The sequence below is a fragment of the Onthophagus taurus genome, chromosome 8 (genome assembly GCF_036711975.1).
Source record: "Onthophagus taurus isolate NC chromosome 8, IU_Otau_3.0, whole genome shotgun sequence".
Classification (NCBI taxonomy): domain Eukaryota; kingdom Metazoa; phylum Arthropoda; class Insecta; order Coleoptera; family Scarabaeidae; genus Onthophagus; species Onthophagus taurus.
In genome coordinates, this window is record NC_091973.1 from 4,307,229 (window position 1) to 4,323,218 (window position 15,990).

General features: G+C 38.3%; 1 protein-coding gene across 1 annotated transcript; it reads right to left on the reverse strand.

Annotated features, from left to right (window-relative positions):
- Nucleotides 1-182: 182 nt before the first annotated feature.
- Nucleotides 183-15,180, reverse strand: LOC111425517 (endothelin-converting enzyme homolog). Its single transcript, XM_071198666.1, has 15 exons — nucleotides 15,117-15,180; nucleotides 14,804-14,859; nucleotides 10,743-10,864; nucleotides 7,305-7,556; nucleotides 6,137-6,330; nucleotides 5,676-5,855; nucleotides 5,392-5,499; nucleotides 5,005-5,149; nucleotides 4,562-4,944; nucleotides 1,879-1,982; nucleotides 1,764-1,819; nucleotides 1,657-1,705; nucleotides 1,406-1,610; nucleotides 568-726; nucleotides 183-512 (listed from the first exon to the last, which is right to left on the reverse strand). Exons 1-15 carry the CDS (start codon nucleotides 15,123-15,125, stop codon nucleotides 336-338), a joined length of 2,199 nt encoding a protein of 732 aa, XP_071054767.1. The 5' UTR covers nucleotides 15,126-15,180; the 3' UTR covers nucleotides 183-335.
- Between the last annotated feature and the right edge of the window lie 810 nt (nucleotides 15,181-15,990).

Consider the following 15,990-nt stretch of genomic DNA (forward strand, 5'->3'; position numbering starts at 1 on the left):
CTGGCCAAGTACAGTGTGTTAATTAATTATCGTACCCGACGTCATCATTGCAAGTATGCAACCAATATCACAGCGCAATACGCATCATACGCAAATCGCGTATTGCAATAAAAATACTGCGATATTGGTTGCATACTTGTAATGATGACGTAAATTAATAAGACTACTAAATTATTAAGACATTAAATTTTGTAAATTTTATTCAAAAAAAATATATCACATTATTTACAAGAATAAACTTAGTTTCTATTGCTTCAACTACCGCTTAACGAGCGTAGTAAAAGAAATAGTGTAGTTTCAAGAAGGAAGTTTGTCGATTTATTTAGCGAGACCGTTCACCACAAGACGCATTTGTTTATAGGATTCATGGGACTTCCCGTAGGACAGTTCCAGACGTCTGCGAATTCCACTGAATTTGCCAAAGTGCCTAGAACTCTTATTCGATTTGGGCTGTGCTTGCCGACGGCTAGTCGATTTCTAAGACCCTGCGGCGTGATGGTACCGCACCAGTTCTGTAAGAAACTTAACTCAAACCCGGTTCGATATAGTCAAGTTTGGATCTAAAACCTGTGCGTAGGCGAGAAAGAACAGCCGGTTCTCGTCGAAATTTGGCATCCCCGGCAAGATGAGACCCCTTCTCTTTCTCTTGTCCTTGTACGCTTTGAAGGCTACTCGAATCCCTTCGTTATCCGCCACGTTCTCTTCCTTCGTCTTAGTCCCGTCCACCTGAAAAAGTCAATTAGCCCACGCGATTCGTCCGGAAACGCGATTAGACCGCTGTTTATTAATAATGATTGACGCGGGTCCCCCCCCGTTCGTATTGAAATCCGAGCAAAAGCCGACGCTTCGTGTTCGGAACTGTCGATGACAGTAATTGATATTCATGTTAGCTGGTACAACTACTGATCGGACAGCTTGAAAAGTATAGAAATTTTATCGATCGCCAGATAACAGTTTCAACAAAGAGCTTTCATAGCTTTTTTTTAACAACAAATTGGCTTTTTAACTTTTTAACTTGTACAGTAAACTTTTTTAAAAGGGAATTGGTTTAAGTGCGGAAAAGAGTGTGATGTAATGGACTAATTCAATCACCGAAAAAGGAGAAGAACGTGGAATGATAAAAAATAGCTGTTTTCCTTTTCTGTTAGTTTTGATGGATGGCGAGTAGATTTTTTTTTTGGTGGCGACGTATAAAAATAAGTTCGACCGTTAATGCGCCGTTGCGCGAACGATAGGGGTAGTTTTAACGATGGGATTTCGAGCGAGCAAGCGAAAATACATAAAACATCCCCCGCCGGGGGATCATTTTCGTAAAAGCTGCTCGATGTATCTATTTACATCGCGCTTTCAAAACTTGAATCAGGATTACTTCTCCCAGTTTATACGAATGGAATTTTGGGCTTACCTTGAAGTCGCGTCCCAATTCCGGCATCCAATACTGATTGTACTGTTTAATTACGCATTCTACGCGATCCCGGTACTTGCTTAGAGTTTCGTTCGTCCACCAGTTCTTTAAATTCCCTTTTTGGTCGAATCGACGCCCTCTATCGTCGAATCCGTGAGTGATTTCGTGCCCCATTATGCCACCGACTGCACCGTAATCCATTGCGCTGCAAATCGTACTTTAACTTAATTAACTAACTTGCTTGGACGTACTCTATCCCGTTGTCGAAAAAAGGCGGACGTAGAATTCCAACTGGCACATCTGAAACGGACGCGTTATCAAAAAGGGCGACTAATCAAAAGTGTAGGCGAGAACTTACTAACTAAGTTTTGGTCGTATGAGTAAAACGCATTCACCGTGGTCGGAGCCATCCACCTAGAAAACGGAACCTCTCACTTTTTTTTAACCTAAATACGTTTCATCCTCGTATATACCTATTACGATTCACAATTTTCCGTAGCTTTTCAAGGTGCGAAATTGCACTCGACTCTCGTATGTTTAAAAATGTGGTCAGCTTATCACCATTTATTACTTCCACCTGAAAAAATTTCTTCCATTAATTTTACAAACAAAATTCTTCGAAATTTTTAAACATATAACTTAACACCTCCGGCATCAGAACTCGAGAATACCAAAACTTTGTGAACCTTAATACATAGCTTTAATACACATTGCGTGAGCAGACTTCAAGACAAATATGACGATCAACAAGGACTTTCTTGTGGTCTTTTTGTAGTCTTGATGATGGTGATACTCAACCAGTGCAATAATATACTTGGTCAGTGTAATTTCAGACTACTTCTTGGAGTTTTGAGGTTGGTCAGAATACTTCCAAACATTTTCTGCCAATTTAGAATGTTGGATGGACCTCGATAATACCAAAACTTTGTGGATCCTAATACATAGCATGTTGCGTTTAAATAAAACAACCTCGGCCGACTTCGAAGACGTCGGTCGCCCCAAATATCACGATCATCAAGACCACGAGGAACCTGGTGTACTTACAAAAGCCAAAAAGGACTTTTGAAGGATATTCTTGTGGTCTTCTTGTAGTCTTGATGATGGTGATACTCAACCAGTGCAATAATATACTTGGCCAGTGTAATTTCAGACTGCTTCTTGGAGTTTTGAGGTTGGTTAGAATACTTCCAAACATTTTCTGCCAATTTAGAATGTTGGATGGACCTCGATAATACCAAAACTTTGTGAATCCTAATACATAGCATGTTGCGTGTAAATAAAACAACCTCGGCCGACTTCGAAGACGTCGGCCGCCCCAAATATTACAATCATCAAGACCACGAGGAACCTGGTTTACTTACAAAAGCCAAAAAGGACTTTTGAAGGTCTTTCTTGTGGTCTTCTTGTAGTCTTGATGATGGTGATACTTGGAGGCGGCCGACGTCTTCGAAGTCGGCCGAGGTCGTATGTGAAAATGAAACGAGAGATTAGCTATCACAAACAATCAGTGCAATAATATACTTGACCAATGTAATTTCAGACTACTTCTTGGAGTTTTGAGGTTGGTTAGAATACTTCCAAACATTTTCTGCCAATTTAGAATGTTGGATGGACCTCGATAATACCAAAACTTTGTGGATCCTAATACATAGCATGTTGCGTGTAAATAAAACAACCTCGGCCGACTTCGAAGACGTCGGCCGCCCCAAATATTACTATCATCAAGACCACGAGGAACCTGGTTTACTTACAAAAGCCTAAAAGGTCTTTTGAAGGATATTCTTGTGGTCTTCTAGTAGTCTTGATGATGGTGATACTCAACCAGTGCAATAATATACTTGGCAAGTGTAATTTCAAACTACTTTTTGGAGTTTTGAGGTTGGTCCGAATACTTCCAAACATTTTCTGCCAATTTAGAATGTTAGATAGACCTCGATAATACCAAAACTTTGTGGATCCTAATACATAGCATGTTGCGTGTAAATAAAACAACCTCGGCCGACTTCGAAGACGTCGGCCGCCCCAAATATTACGATCATCAAGACCACGATGAACCTGGTTTACTTACAAAAGCCAAAAAGGACTTTTGAAGGACTTTCTTCTGGTCTTCTTGTAGTCTTGATGATGGTGATACTCAACCAGTGCAATAATATACTTGGTCAGTGTAATTTCAGACTGCTTCTTGGAGTTTTGAGGTTGGTTAGAATACTTCCAAACATTTTCTGCCAATTTAGAATGTTGGATGGACCTCGATAATACCAAAACTTTGTGAATCCTAATACATAGCATGTTGCGTGTAAATAAAACAACCTCGGCCGACTTCGAAGACGTCGGCCGCCCCAAATATTACAATCATCAAGACCACGAGGAACCTGGTTTACTTACAAAAGCCAAAAAGGGCTTTTGAAGGATATTCTTGTGGTCTTCTTGTAGTCTTGATGATGGTGATACTCAACCAGTGCAATAATATACTTGGCCAGTGAAATTTCAGACTGCTTCTTGGAGTTTTGAGGTTGGTCAGAATACTTCCAAACATTTTCTGCCAATTTAGAATGTTAGATACACCTCGATAATACCAAAACTTTGTGAATCCTAATACATAGCATGTTGCGTATATAAAACACCCTCGGCCGACTTCGAAGACGTCGGCCGCCCCAAATATCACGATCATCAAGACCACGAGGAATCTAGTTTATATCATGATATGATATTATGTTGCGTTGATGATATGTATGATTTGAGGTGTTGACTCAAAAATGGCATTCCGAATCCATGCCACATTAATTTATATACAGATTCAGTTTTAGTGCAAAATTTGTTTACTTCCTTAATTAATCTTAATTAATCGTTAAATATTCATTACAAAAAATGTGAATTTATAGTGTATTTTTCATCCCAAAATTTAATATTACGAACTTAATAGACCACTTTTGATGGACGAAAGTACCAAGTCAGTTCCACCACTATCGATTTCCTAGGACATGAAATAACGCCGAAAGGTATTGCACCACTTCTCGTCCACATCAAAGGAGTGAGACGAGTACGGACACTATTTAGTTTAGTACTGTTTTTTTTTGTCGAACAAAATGGTTTATGTTTCGTGATCTTACCAGTTTCGCGTAAAATATAATAAGTTGATAAAAAAGTCTTACGTACATTTTTATAGTGATGATCTAGTTGAGAAATATTCATAACCCATTGAGGATATCCAACGAAAGATCTCATATGATCTAGTTTTTCTAAAGCTCTCTTTCTAGTTATGGTGTCCATCCAGTTTTCGCTTTGAACATTGCCCCTGAATGCTTCTTTGATGGCTTCGAGTATTTCCAAAGCTTTTGTTTTGTTTAAATCGTCGAATTTCGTTTTGATGTAGAGGTAGCTGATGGCGTATCCGAAATTATTCATTAGATTTTGAGTGCAGATTCTCCACTTGGGTATACGAAGTTTGTGAATTTTTTCGGAAAATTCGGCCGAGAGCTTTTGCAACTCGGTGGTAACCGGAGGGAATTTGGCAAAGGTGGTCCACCATAAATATCTGGCTAAAACAATTAGAGGCGTACGAAAACGTTTACTGGAAATAATTAGAATTTAATGTTTACCAAGTGTCCTTTCATTCGCGTTATGCAATATTTCGCTTAATCGCTCTAGGTAAGGTAAATCGTAGATTAGGACGGTGTCGGTGGTCGCGTTTAGCGTTATATTCACGTTCTCAAATAGTATATCGAAGTATCTCGTCCAGTTTATCTGGAAATGATCGTGATTAATTTGGCGAGGTTAAAATTTTTAAATTCCTGGCTTAATTAAATTGTCAGAATCACACGTGAGTTGGTAAAAATAAACGAAAGAAAAGTCGAGCTTACGAAAACACCACTATAAATCATTCATGTTGGCTTTTAAAAATATTTTTGCTGAAAATTTATTATTTTAATTGGCCAAATAGAGTTTTGAGCAATTTTAGAGAGAGCAGTAACGATTAACAACCTTACCGTTCGCCATGTTGGGCTGTTGAAGTTGGGTCCTCTGGCGAGTTGTTGGAGATTAAATTCATACAACTTGCGTCCGGCGCTGGACCGTGTATCAGCCGGGGTCATGGCCTAAACATAACCCTGATTTACAATGTGTTCATCCGCCTACTTTTACGTACAACGTCGATGATTTATCGACAAATTTGCATAGCGGAGCGTCGCGACAAAAAAAAATACCTTGCCGTCGGCTAATACGAGTCGAATTATGATTAATACGCTCATAGTGACCTCTACAAATCTCTTACCTGGGCCAAACTCCCACTTATTTTCACTACATCCTCCGCGAACTCCATCGAACCGACAATTTCTCCTGTATACGCTTCGATGCTTCTTGTTATGAACGTCTTGTAGTAGTCTATCGCATCTTTATATTTTATTGGCTCGAGAAGAAGCTTTTCTGGGAAACCCACAGATGCTTGCGAAAGCTAAAACTCCATTATAATTGTATCCGAAATAAAATACAATGTGTTAATTAGTTATCATACCCGAAGTATGCAACACAATACGCGATTTACATATTATAATACCAATATTGTGATATTGGTTGCATACTTGCAATGATGACGTCGGGTACGATAATTAATTAATTTAATTTAAGGCATTTAATTTTGTTAGAATTGAAGACAAAAAAAGATTATTGAAAGATATCGGTGGTTTTTCCCGAGGGAGATTGCGTTGATGGAGGTCAGAAACGATAGGAACTTACGGTCATTTGATGAACCGTGGAATTACGAACATGTACGTTGACGGCGAAGGCGAATAATAGATGAAATCCAAGTGATCTTCTAATATTGGCAATTACGTACAGCCAGTCGAGGGTTGTTGTGTTTAATGGGTGAGCCGGAAGTCCTATGTTGGCGAGCGCTCTTCTCATACGTCGCGTGGCTGTTTCAGAAACTTCTATTGGAGAGAGACCGTGTGTAAGATTAATAACGTCTGGATGACGTGAATAATTGTTGATATTAATAATTGATAAATAGCTCGCGATCAGATTTCCGGTCGCCTCGTAATTTCGCAACCCCCTCGGACAAGTTTCTGCCTTAATCCGATTAAATTCCCGGTGTTGTGCCACTCGGAAAACTCCCCCGATTCTAATTCGAATGCGGATATTAGCCTTTGAGTTTTATTAACTAATTAATAATGCTCACTTTGTTTCGCTTAAGATTCGGCGAGCCTTGATTTCGGCGGTGGCCACGTCGCCTAACCAATTCATTTATTATTCAACTTGTTATAAAGTCTTTAATTAACTTGGAATTAATTATTACAAATTACACCTTTGTAATTAACGGTTTCTAATTTACATAAAACCTATTTCATTTTATCTCTGATCATCTTCTTGTCTTAAAAAAGATTAGAAAATACTTATAATTTCATTAAAAGTTTTTCCCCGCTAATTACTTAATTACAAATTGTCCCCAAAGTAATCAGCAAATGTTAAAAACATTTTTCTTAAGAACTTAATTAATTACAGAAAAGCCGAAAAGAATTTGAAATTTTTCAAGGGATTCGAAAAGGTTGAAAGGAAAAAATGAGTAACACGTAGAATATGCAGTGTCAAGTCTTACAAGAGTTCGTGATGCGAATAGGAAGTGGAGTTGTTTCTTTAATACATCCAATAGGCATATTTGATGAAAAAAAAATACACCGGAAGGAAGAGACCCACGACGTTTCAGATCCTATGACAAATTACCGGATCCGTTCCAGTGATTGATGGGACGTGTACGAAGCACCCCCTCAAAGAAGTTAATTTTATCAGAATTCTTTATCTGTCCGCGTTCCACGTCACGTACTTCAGCGGAGTTCGCGTTGGGCCTTTAGAGAAACTTAAAAGTCGAAAGGCACCCCCGGGTAACCTGGGGGATCCTAAGGGTTACCTGTATCGTTCATGCAGGTCCTATAGAAAACCCTGGCCTTTTTGACTGCGGCCGGTTCACCCCCTAACAGCTCGCCGGGTTCCAGTAATTGTAGCACATCCTGCACCAGGGATTCTTTTAGGGCGGCCATTCGATCCCAACTCGATGTCCAATAAGGCACTGGGTTACTTTTTGTCCACCCACCGCACGCAAACTGATAGAAATCGACACAAGGGTCAATCGTACGATCCATCGATGATATTACCCTGTTTGCTACAATTGAAAAAAATTCCTTTTTATTCATCTTATATTTTTGGTGTAATTACATATTCTGTCTATATATAATTCTGTCTCCGTCACCTCTCAACATCGTACTCAATCTCCTCCATAAGGATTGAGTACGATTTTGAGAGGTGATGGAGACAAAAGATATTAAGGGAGGATATATACAGGGTGATTCTCAATTTATACGCATAAAACTTGGGGATTTAGGTGTGTTAATTAATTATCGTACCCGACGTCATCATTGCAAGTATGCAACCAATATCACACTATAATACCAATACTGTACCTGAAACATAACCTCAATTTTAAGTACAACGCTGAATGTTTGTGTTTTAATTGTTTTCTTGGTTCTTTATCCATAGTTTTAAAGTGTTAATTTATAAGATCGATCGAGATAAACATAAATGTTGTTATTATTTATTTATTTATTTCATGTGGGTATAGAAACAGGTCGAACCCAATAATACTGTACCACAAACAACCAATTGTATACAAATAAAATAGAATTACAGTTCACAATAATAATAATAATGAATTAACATTAATGGTACAAAAGTGATTGAAAAGGAAAAAAAACTAAAACTAAGTTTAGGTGATATAAATATATCGTATATCAAATATCAAATGAACGCTCGAGGCAACACACCAACTGCAGCAAAGAGCAGTTTTTTAAATGCATAGAAAGAATGCTGAAACAGATCTATGTTAACACGATTTGCCGATCTTGCCATTCTCAATAAAGGAGAGTTTTGACAGGCATTGGTTCTAGGAGTAGGTGTCATAAATAGAAAATCAAAGCGAAGTAATCTCGGAGGAACGTGAACACAAATAGAACCAACAAGCATTGGAGAATCACACTTGTTGTTCAAAAGTTTGTAAAAATATAATATATCCCCACAAAAGCGACGCTGGTTGAGGGTTAACATACGAAAAGAAGTGCAAGTTGATTCGTAATCAATGTATTGAATGGAAAATTTAAAACAAAGGTATTTGAGGAATTTAGATTGAATACGCTCAATTCTAGATTTATACGAGAGATACTGAGGATTCCAAACGACGCTGCAGAAATTAAGTGTGCTGTAAACATAGGCAAAATAGAGATTTCTAATTGCAGCAATGTTTGAAAAAGCTACCGTTATCTCATAATAAATCCTAACATACGCCAGGTTTTGGAGACAACAGTATCGATATGTTTATCAAATAATAATTTATAATCAAATGTAACACCCAAATCTCTAATAAATGAGACACGTTGCAACCTCTCACCAGCGACGCTATAATTGTAGTGGATTGTGTTCACCCTCCTAGAGAAGGAAATAACATTACACTTTGATAAGTTTAATGAAAGGCGATTATTTAAGCAAAAAGCATGTAGATTGTTTAAGTCAGATTGCAGCTTAGAACAATCAAGAGGTGAGGAGATACGGAGAAAGAGTTTTAAATCGTCAGCATACATTAAACATTGGGCATAATTAACGACGTCAAATATGTCGTTAACATAAATATTAAACAGTAAAGGGCCCAGATGGCTACCCTGTGGAACACCAGAAGGAACCGACACAGGATTAGAGAAAAAACCATTAACCGAAACAATCTGGCATCTCTCCTTCAGATAGGAAGCAAGCCATTGCAAAAGATTTCCCTGAACACCAAACTTCTTTAGTTTGAACAGAAGTAAGTTGTGATCCACCCGGTCGAAAGCTTTACTAAAATCCGTATAAACTGAATCAACCTGACAAAAATCATCCAGAGTAGATAAGATATACTGGGTATATTCAAGCAAGTTACTCTCCACCGAGCGACCAGCAAAAAACCATGTTGTCTAGGATTGATTTTAGACTTAAGGGCAAAGAATAGACGTGCATGAACTACTTCCTCAAACACTTTCCCAAATGCTGGCAAAATAGATATGGGGCGGTAATCGGATATAGCACCACGGTCCCCAGATTTAAAAATGGGAAGAACAAAAGCCCGCTTCCACAATAAAGGAAAGACACCCATTATCAATGAAGCATTAAATAAAATAGTTAAAGGAAGGGACAGAGAGTGTGAACATTCCTTGATTAAAATTTATGGAATACCATCAGTACCTATACTGTCTGTAACCCTGATGCCCATCAGGGCCTCCTCAACCTCAATCCTGTCAAACTGCATCTGACTCAAAGGAAGGGTATCCATTTCTATACAATCTACATTCTGCTGGATTGGAGCAGGATCCACAAAAACCGAAGAAAAGAAATCAGCAAACAATGAGCATACTCCGACACCATCGCCGACAACAGTTCCATTCCATGACATCGTAGAAGGAATGACATCCGCACGCTTCTTAGACTTAGTAAAAGCCCAAAACACCTTTGGATCAGATTGCATATTACTTTCAGCTCTTCTAACATACTCCATGTAATTGTGATGGATTAGATATTTTGCACGACTCCTTAGAATTGAAAAAGTGAGGTAGTCAAGTCGGTTTCTAAAACGCATTATAATAAAATTTTAACCAAGATTGATTTACCTTTTTGACAGTAAGTACTTGTTTTCTATATTTTGACTATAGATTTGGCTGAAGATGGGCATTTAGCTCGAAACTAGTCCCATATTTATTAATAAATAGCAAGGAAGAAATGTTTGTCGTTTTATTAATATCTACATAATGTGTTTCCTGAAAGATGAATATAATCCGTGTTTTACTACGTATACTAATGTATTTTTGATGTATAAATTGTTAAGTTGGCAGTAAATTATTGAAATTTAAAATGAATGGGGGGAAGAAAATAAAATGAAACGAGTAGGTTCATTAGGGTTGAATAAAACCAAAAAAAAACAACGTGTATGAGTTGACTACGAAGGGTGGCAATTAAAAGAAAATGACGATGTACGGCATTAGCTAAAAGCAAACATATGTTGAGAGCAAATACCGGGTTGCGTGTTGGCGTTGACATTGCAAATCTCGGTGGGATAAAGTTCCGAAGTCGTGCCATCTATGGAAACCCTTTGCAAGCCAATTAAGAGTTTCTGTGGGTGGCAAATAATTTTGATTTTTTTTTGTAAAAGATATAAAGTTGAGGGGTTATCGGAATACGAAAAGGTGTATTGATCGGGTTACTAGGTACTATCTTTTTATGGGGGAAACACATTTATGCTTTGTAGTCCTTGGGGAGAGCGTGTTTTCCTTACCTGTTATAACACATCGTTCCGTCAAGCAAACGCTGTCTTTTTTCCAGCAGGCGAGGGTGATTACGGCCGTCACGAGAGCCAAATTGATCGCAAACAAGACAACTAGAGGGAACCTGTCCTTCCTGCAACAGTCGAAAGAATCCGCGTTACAATTTGGAGTCGTTTTGGTTTCGGCGCCCTTTGATTAAAGCAAATTGCTATAAGGAAATGTCAGCGTCCTCTTTGTTGCCGACGGGGGCTGTTTGTTAAAATTTTAATGAAACCCTCCCACTTTTTACCCCACCTCAACAACCCCCGCATCGTTCTTTTCTTTTACACTCTCCTAAAAAGGGACTCCGATTGTAAATATCAATTACTGTTCGATGTGCCTAACTACTACCGAAATTTACACCACCACCTCTACGTGCTCGATTTTGAAACTGACATTTTCTCAATATATATTATTATGTTTATTTTCTTCATGAATTTTGAAAGGCAAGAAAGTTTTATGGGTTAATTAGTACGATTTAATGACTGAATAAAGCATGCAATCAATATATGTATTTGTATTAGAGAGATTTATGTAGTTAAGTGTTTAAAGGTAATTTCACGTATATGTATAAAGCCCACCTATTCTAAACTTGCCTAATAATCATTCTGCTATAATTAACGTGATAATCGGGGCGAAGTCGTTTATATTTGTCAAACGATCGTATAGATTGCCGATACCGATACGAAACGTTGGTTGGTTACAAAAGGAGAGCAACGCGGCCACGGTCGGTTAACCAAAACTGCGAAATAATAAACGACGGATTATTAGATATTAATTTATACCCGATTTCGACATGGCATTATTAAATTACGCGCCGGTCCGGTTATTTCCGGTCGTGCGCGGGCCGCACCGGTAGAAATGATATTGTAATTCACGCATTATGGCCGCGAATGGTGTCGGTATTTTCGACCACCGCCCTCGGTTTGGTGCGATATTAACATAATCATCATTTACATTGAAAATCAACATTACCATTCCTTCGAAATTTACAATTCCAACTGTATAGAAAATAAAATAACAAATTGAAATTTAAAATGATATATAGACGAGTGATAAAGCTAGTAAAAAGGGTATTGAATAATTTACATGAATGGTAAGACGCGCAGAGTGTCAACTTACGTTCGGAGTCGGGTTTAAGGAATGAGTGGAGCCCCATAATTGATGAGACAGGGTACGGACCTAGAAGACCAAAAACCCATACTAAGATTGAAATCAATTTTTCCGCGGTTCATGAAGATTTATGGACGCCCGAACAATTTGTTATTTCATTCGGGTAAGTTTAAAAAACATCGACGATCGTGAGGACCTTTTCAGGTTCGTGATTAATTAGAACAATTCGCGAATCGCGAAAATGGCACGTGTTCAAAGTCGGACGTACGCCACGTGCCCGGGACGGATACGAAAACGAATGACTACCAGCTGTGAGGGAAGAAAACAAAACGGCCTCCGGTCTCTTGGCCCTTTCGTGTCACACGCCATTGTTAATTTAATCCGGGCAGTACAAGGTAAACATTTAGTTACGTAATGCCGCAGGGCGTTATATTAGAATGGTTGGGCGACGCGTCATCCTTAATTTACGAAAGCACTGCTCCGAATCGACCTTTGTACGAAACCCCACCACACACCCTCTACTTCTCAAACACGCGATATTATTAATTGTACTTTAAATTAATTATGGTTACAATAATATAAGTTATTTATTCTAAAATTAATAATATTATAGATTCCAGATCATAATCAGATCATAGACATAATTGGGATATGTTTAAGAGTTGCCTTGCAGATAACTAGTGTCATCGTTACCGTTTGGAACTGTGATCAGACTGAAATAACCACGGAACAGATCTCTATGGCAGTTCGTTCAGCCTACCTAAAAGTAATAATCGGGGTACACCCTGGTGGAACGAATCTCTTAGCTCCGAAAGACAAGAGGCTTTTAACCGCGCCAAGACATTAGGTGAATGGCAGCAATATAAACAAGGTCTAACGAATTACAGCAAAAATATTCGTAAGGCAAAAAGAGAGTCTTGGAGGAGGTTCTGTGAGGAAGTGAAAGATACAACCAGCAGTGCAAGATCCTCGTTACAGCTTCTCATGCAGACTCACTTGGTTGGCAGAGTATCCAAAACGCTCCAGAATAAAGAGATCTTGGTTTGTGCGTTTCTGGATATAGAAGGTGCGTTCAACGTAATACCACAATCTCTTGAAAGAGCTGCTCTTGACAGGGGAGTGGAAGCAACTATAGCGGGTTGGATGTAGGAATACAAGCTTATGCTGATGACATTGTCGTTATGGTCCAAGTAACCTGTTTGTCGAGGATATCCAAAGTCCGATAAATTGTGAAGTCTGAAGTCAAATATCTAGGAGTAATGACAAAACCCTCTCATGGAATGGACATTTGCCAGGAGTTTTACATAAAGTTAGACTATCCTTGTGGAATTGTCGTAGTCTTTGTGGAAAAAATTGAACCTCCGGCGACTTCAGTTATAATAAACTTTCGCGAAATCGACAAAGTAGCTGGATAAGAAAATTTTGGTGCGATAAGCACAATACCAACTCTAGCAATGGATGTTCTGCTTGGCCTATCTCCTTTGCATTTGTGTTACGGAAGACATTATAAGCACTGACATTGTGCTATCCATGCCATTAGATTTGGCGGTATCAATCGATAACAGAGTTTCTCTGATCTGGGATTTTTAATGAAGCGGCAGATGAGCTAGTACGAGAGAGCAACGTTACAGTATTTGTAGGGCAAGAGCCAGCAAGCGATTGTATGGTGGGCTAAAGAGAGACTTCGCCTACTGTGGACCAGTTCTTCTGGAATATTTCTTGGAATATCTCGGGAATATTTTAGGACTTGTTTGTAGTAGTATTACCTATTCGTGTGACATTATTATAGATTTAGTTAATTAATTAACTAATATTGTTGAAGTACTGCGTTATCAAACGGATTGATCATCAAAAAATTCGTACGGTTAATGTAATGATTTAATCTCGCTTGTGGCTACCGCCCGGATCGGATCCAAATTAACATCATCAAATAAATTAACCGCGCGTTCCGTTGCGGAGAAGTTGCGACGACAAATAGTCGCGGCAATTTTAGTTAATTTGGTTCGAATTGAATTGCAAACGATCGAACCCATTTCGGAACACGTTTTTCGGAAATCAATTAAAAAATTCCGACAGTGACGGGTTGCCGCTTAATTAATGATTAGCGAACCCGGAACCGCTTTGGTGGGTCGAACACGTTGAATAAAGCGTGTCGTAAAACGGATATCGGCAATTAGAGATTGATAATGGGCTGGTCTTGACCGTCCACCCGCGCACGTCCCTCTCCCTAATAACTCGATTACCGGCTCCAATCCGAAATTCCATAAGCTCCCAATGCTTAATTAACCCCAACCCTAATTGGATGTTTTTCTCTCGATATTTTGTGAAGTAACCTTTCTTGTACACGCGAGGTGATTATAAATAATTGAGTACCAACTTTGCCTATAATCCCGGAAGGCCCACTCGATATTCCAACTATACAGAAACCTTATTAACCTTGCCAATTAACTTCCTTTTCTCAACTTGAAGATATCTTCTATGAATATTTCAAAGAAATTTTTTTACTTTGATCTTTTAGAATGTGTTCTATACAGTCTCTGAAGATGGCATATAGCCGAAACTAGTAAGACTTATAAATTTCTTAATTAAAGACCTGGTAGAACGGATTTCGATTATAAACCAATTTTGAATATCTTGTTGATACAAAGAATCTCCTCGAACATCAAAAAGAAGTATAACAACAGTCACAAGGTGCCATTGGGAATTTATGTACCATTAACAATAAGCGCAGACCAGGTGCAGAATCTTTACAACTCCGCTTAAGTACTTAAAGTGGTTACAATGAAACAGCCCGGAAGAATAGTGCTGCTAGGTTCTTAGAAAATTTTACGCGTTGTGCCATAATGGATTACTCAAGGAACGAAGGGAATTGCAATAACTAATCGTCGATTTTAACCTTTTACATTTCAACATTACTTACCATTTTGATGATTTATTTCTGTCTTCGGTAACCGCCACAGTCGCAGTATCCATAATCTAAATAAGTTAATAGTTTAAAATATTGGTTAAAAAGTTTAATATAACGTGTAAAGTTCTAATTAGCTATTTAAAATACAAAGAGAATTTCGCGAAGACGGAAATTCTTAAGTAAAATTTAACGGATTATTTTGCTTAGTTTCCGCTTTAATTAGAAGGAACGCGAGTTGCGAATGGAATTTCGTATCGGAAAAGTAAGGAAACGAAATTTCCCCTTTTTCGGTCGTTTCTTTTCACTATAATCCTACGCACATTACCTCTGACATCTTTTATACAAAATTCTCACTTAATACAACTCAAATAATCAACTAGTTCATTCCAATTTTATTACACGACTAAATTGTTCATAAACAAGCAAATCTTCATCGCCCGGTTGAACACCCCACCATTAACAATTCGTTATAGAACGGCGAGATGGTGAAGAAAGTGCCAGTTAATGTTAAGTAATCTTTTTGGCATCATTTCACTTTTCAAGAACTACTTACGCAATTTCGTTCCTGGTTGACTTAATTATACTTGCGCTTTTTGCCCAAAATGAAAGGTACAAAAGCGGAAAATTGCTTTCACAATATTACTAAAATCATTTTTTCAATATTATATATATCTATATACAGGGTGTTTCAATTAAAACTCCCACGCCAAGTATCTTTGGAATGGGTTGACATATCTTAGTTTTATAAGAAGTTGTTGTTAGAGTATAAATCAAATATAAAGATGGCGCTGCAGTCAAAAGAAGCTTTGCTTTCTTTACAAACTTTTTGTTAGGTGCATGTGATGGAGCATCAAAAACTGTGCAACTTTTCTTATTAGCATTAATAATAACTGCAAAATTACTTCCATTTTCATGCACACACAATTGAAAACAGTTTCTTCACTCAAGTTGATGCAGGGTAACCTCAGAGGACACCTCGAGATCCTCAAAGACCCATGTCTAAATCACCTGATTGAAATTAAAACGGACCTTATACCGACGGAATACAATTTCAACCAACCGTATAAAGTCATATTTAGTAGCAGGGATGATTGGGCGAAAGGAGGGCCTCAACTAAAAAGAGGAGCCCTAGCCTGGTACACCGATGCTTCAAAGACAGTAAGATCTGGAGTAGGCATGGGCATCAGTGGACCAAATAG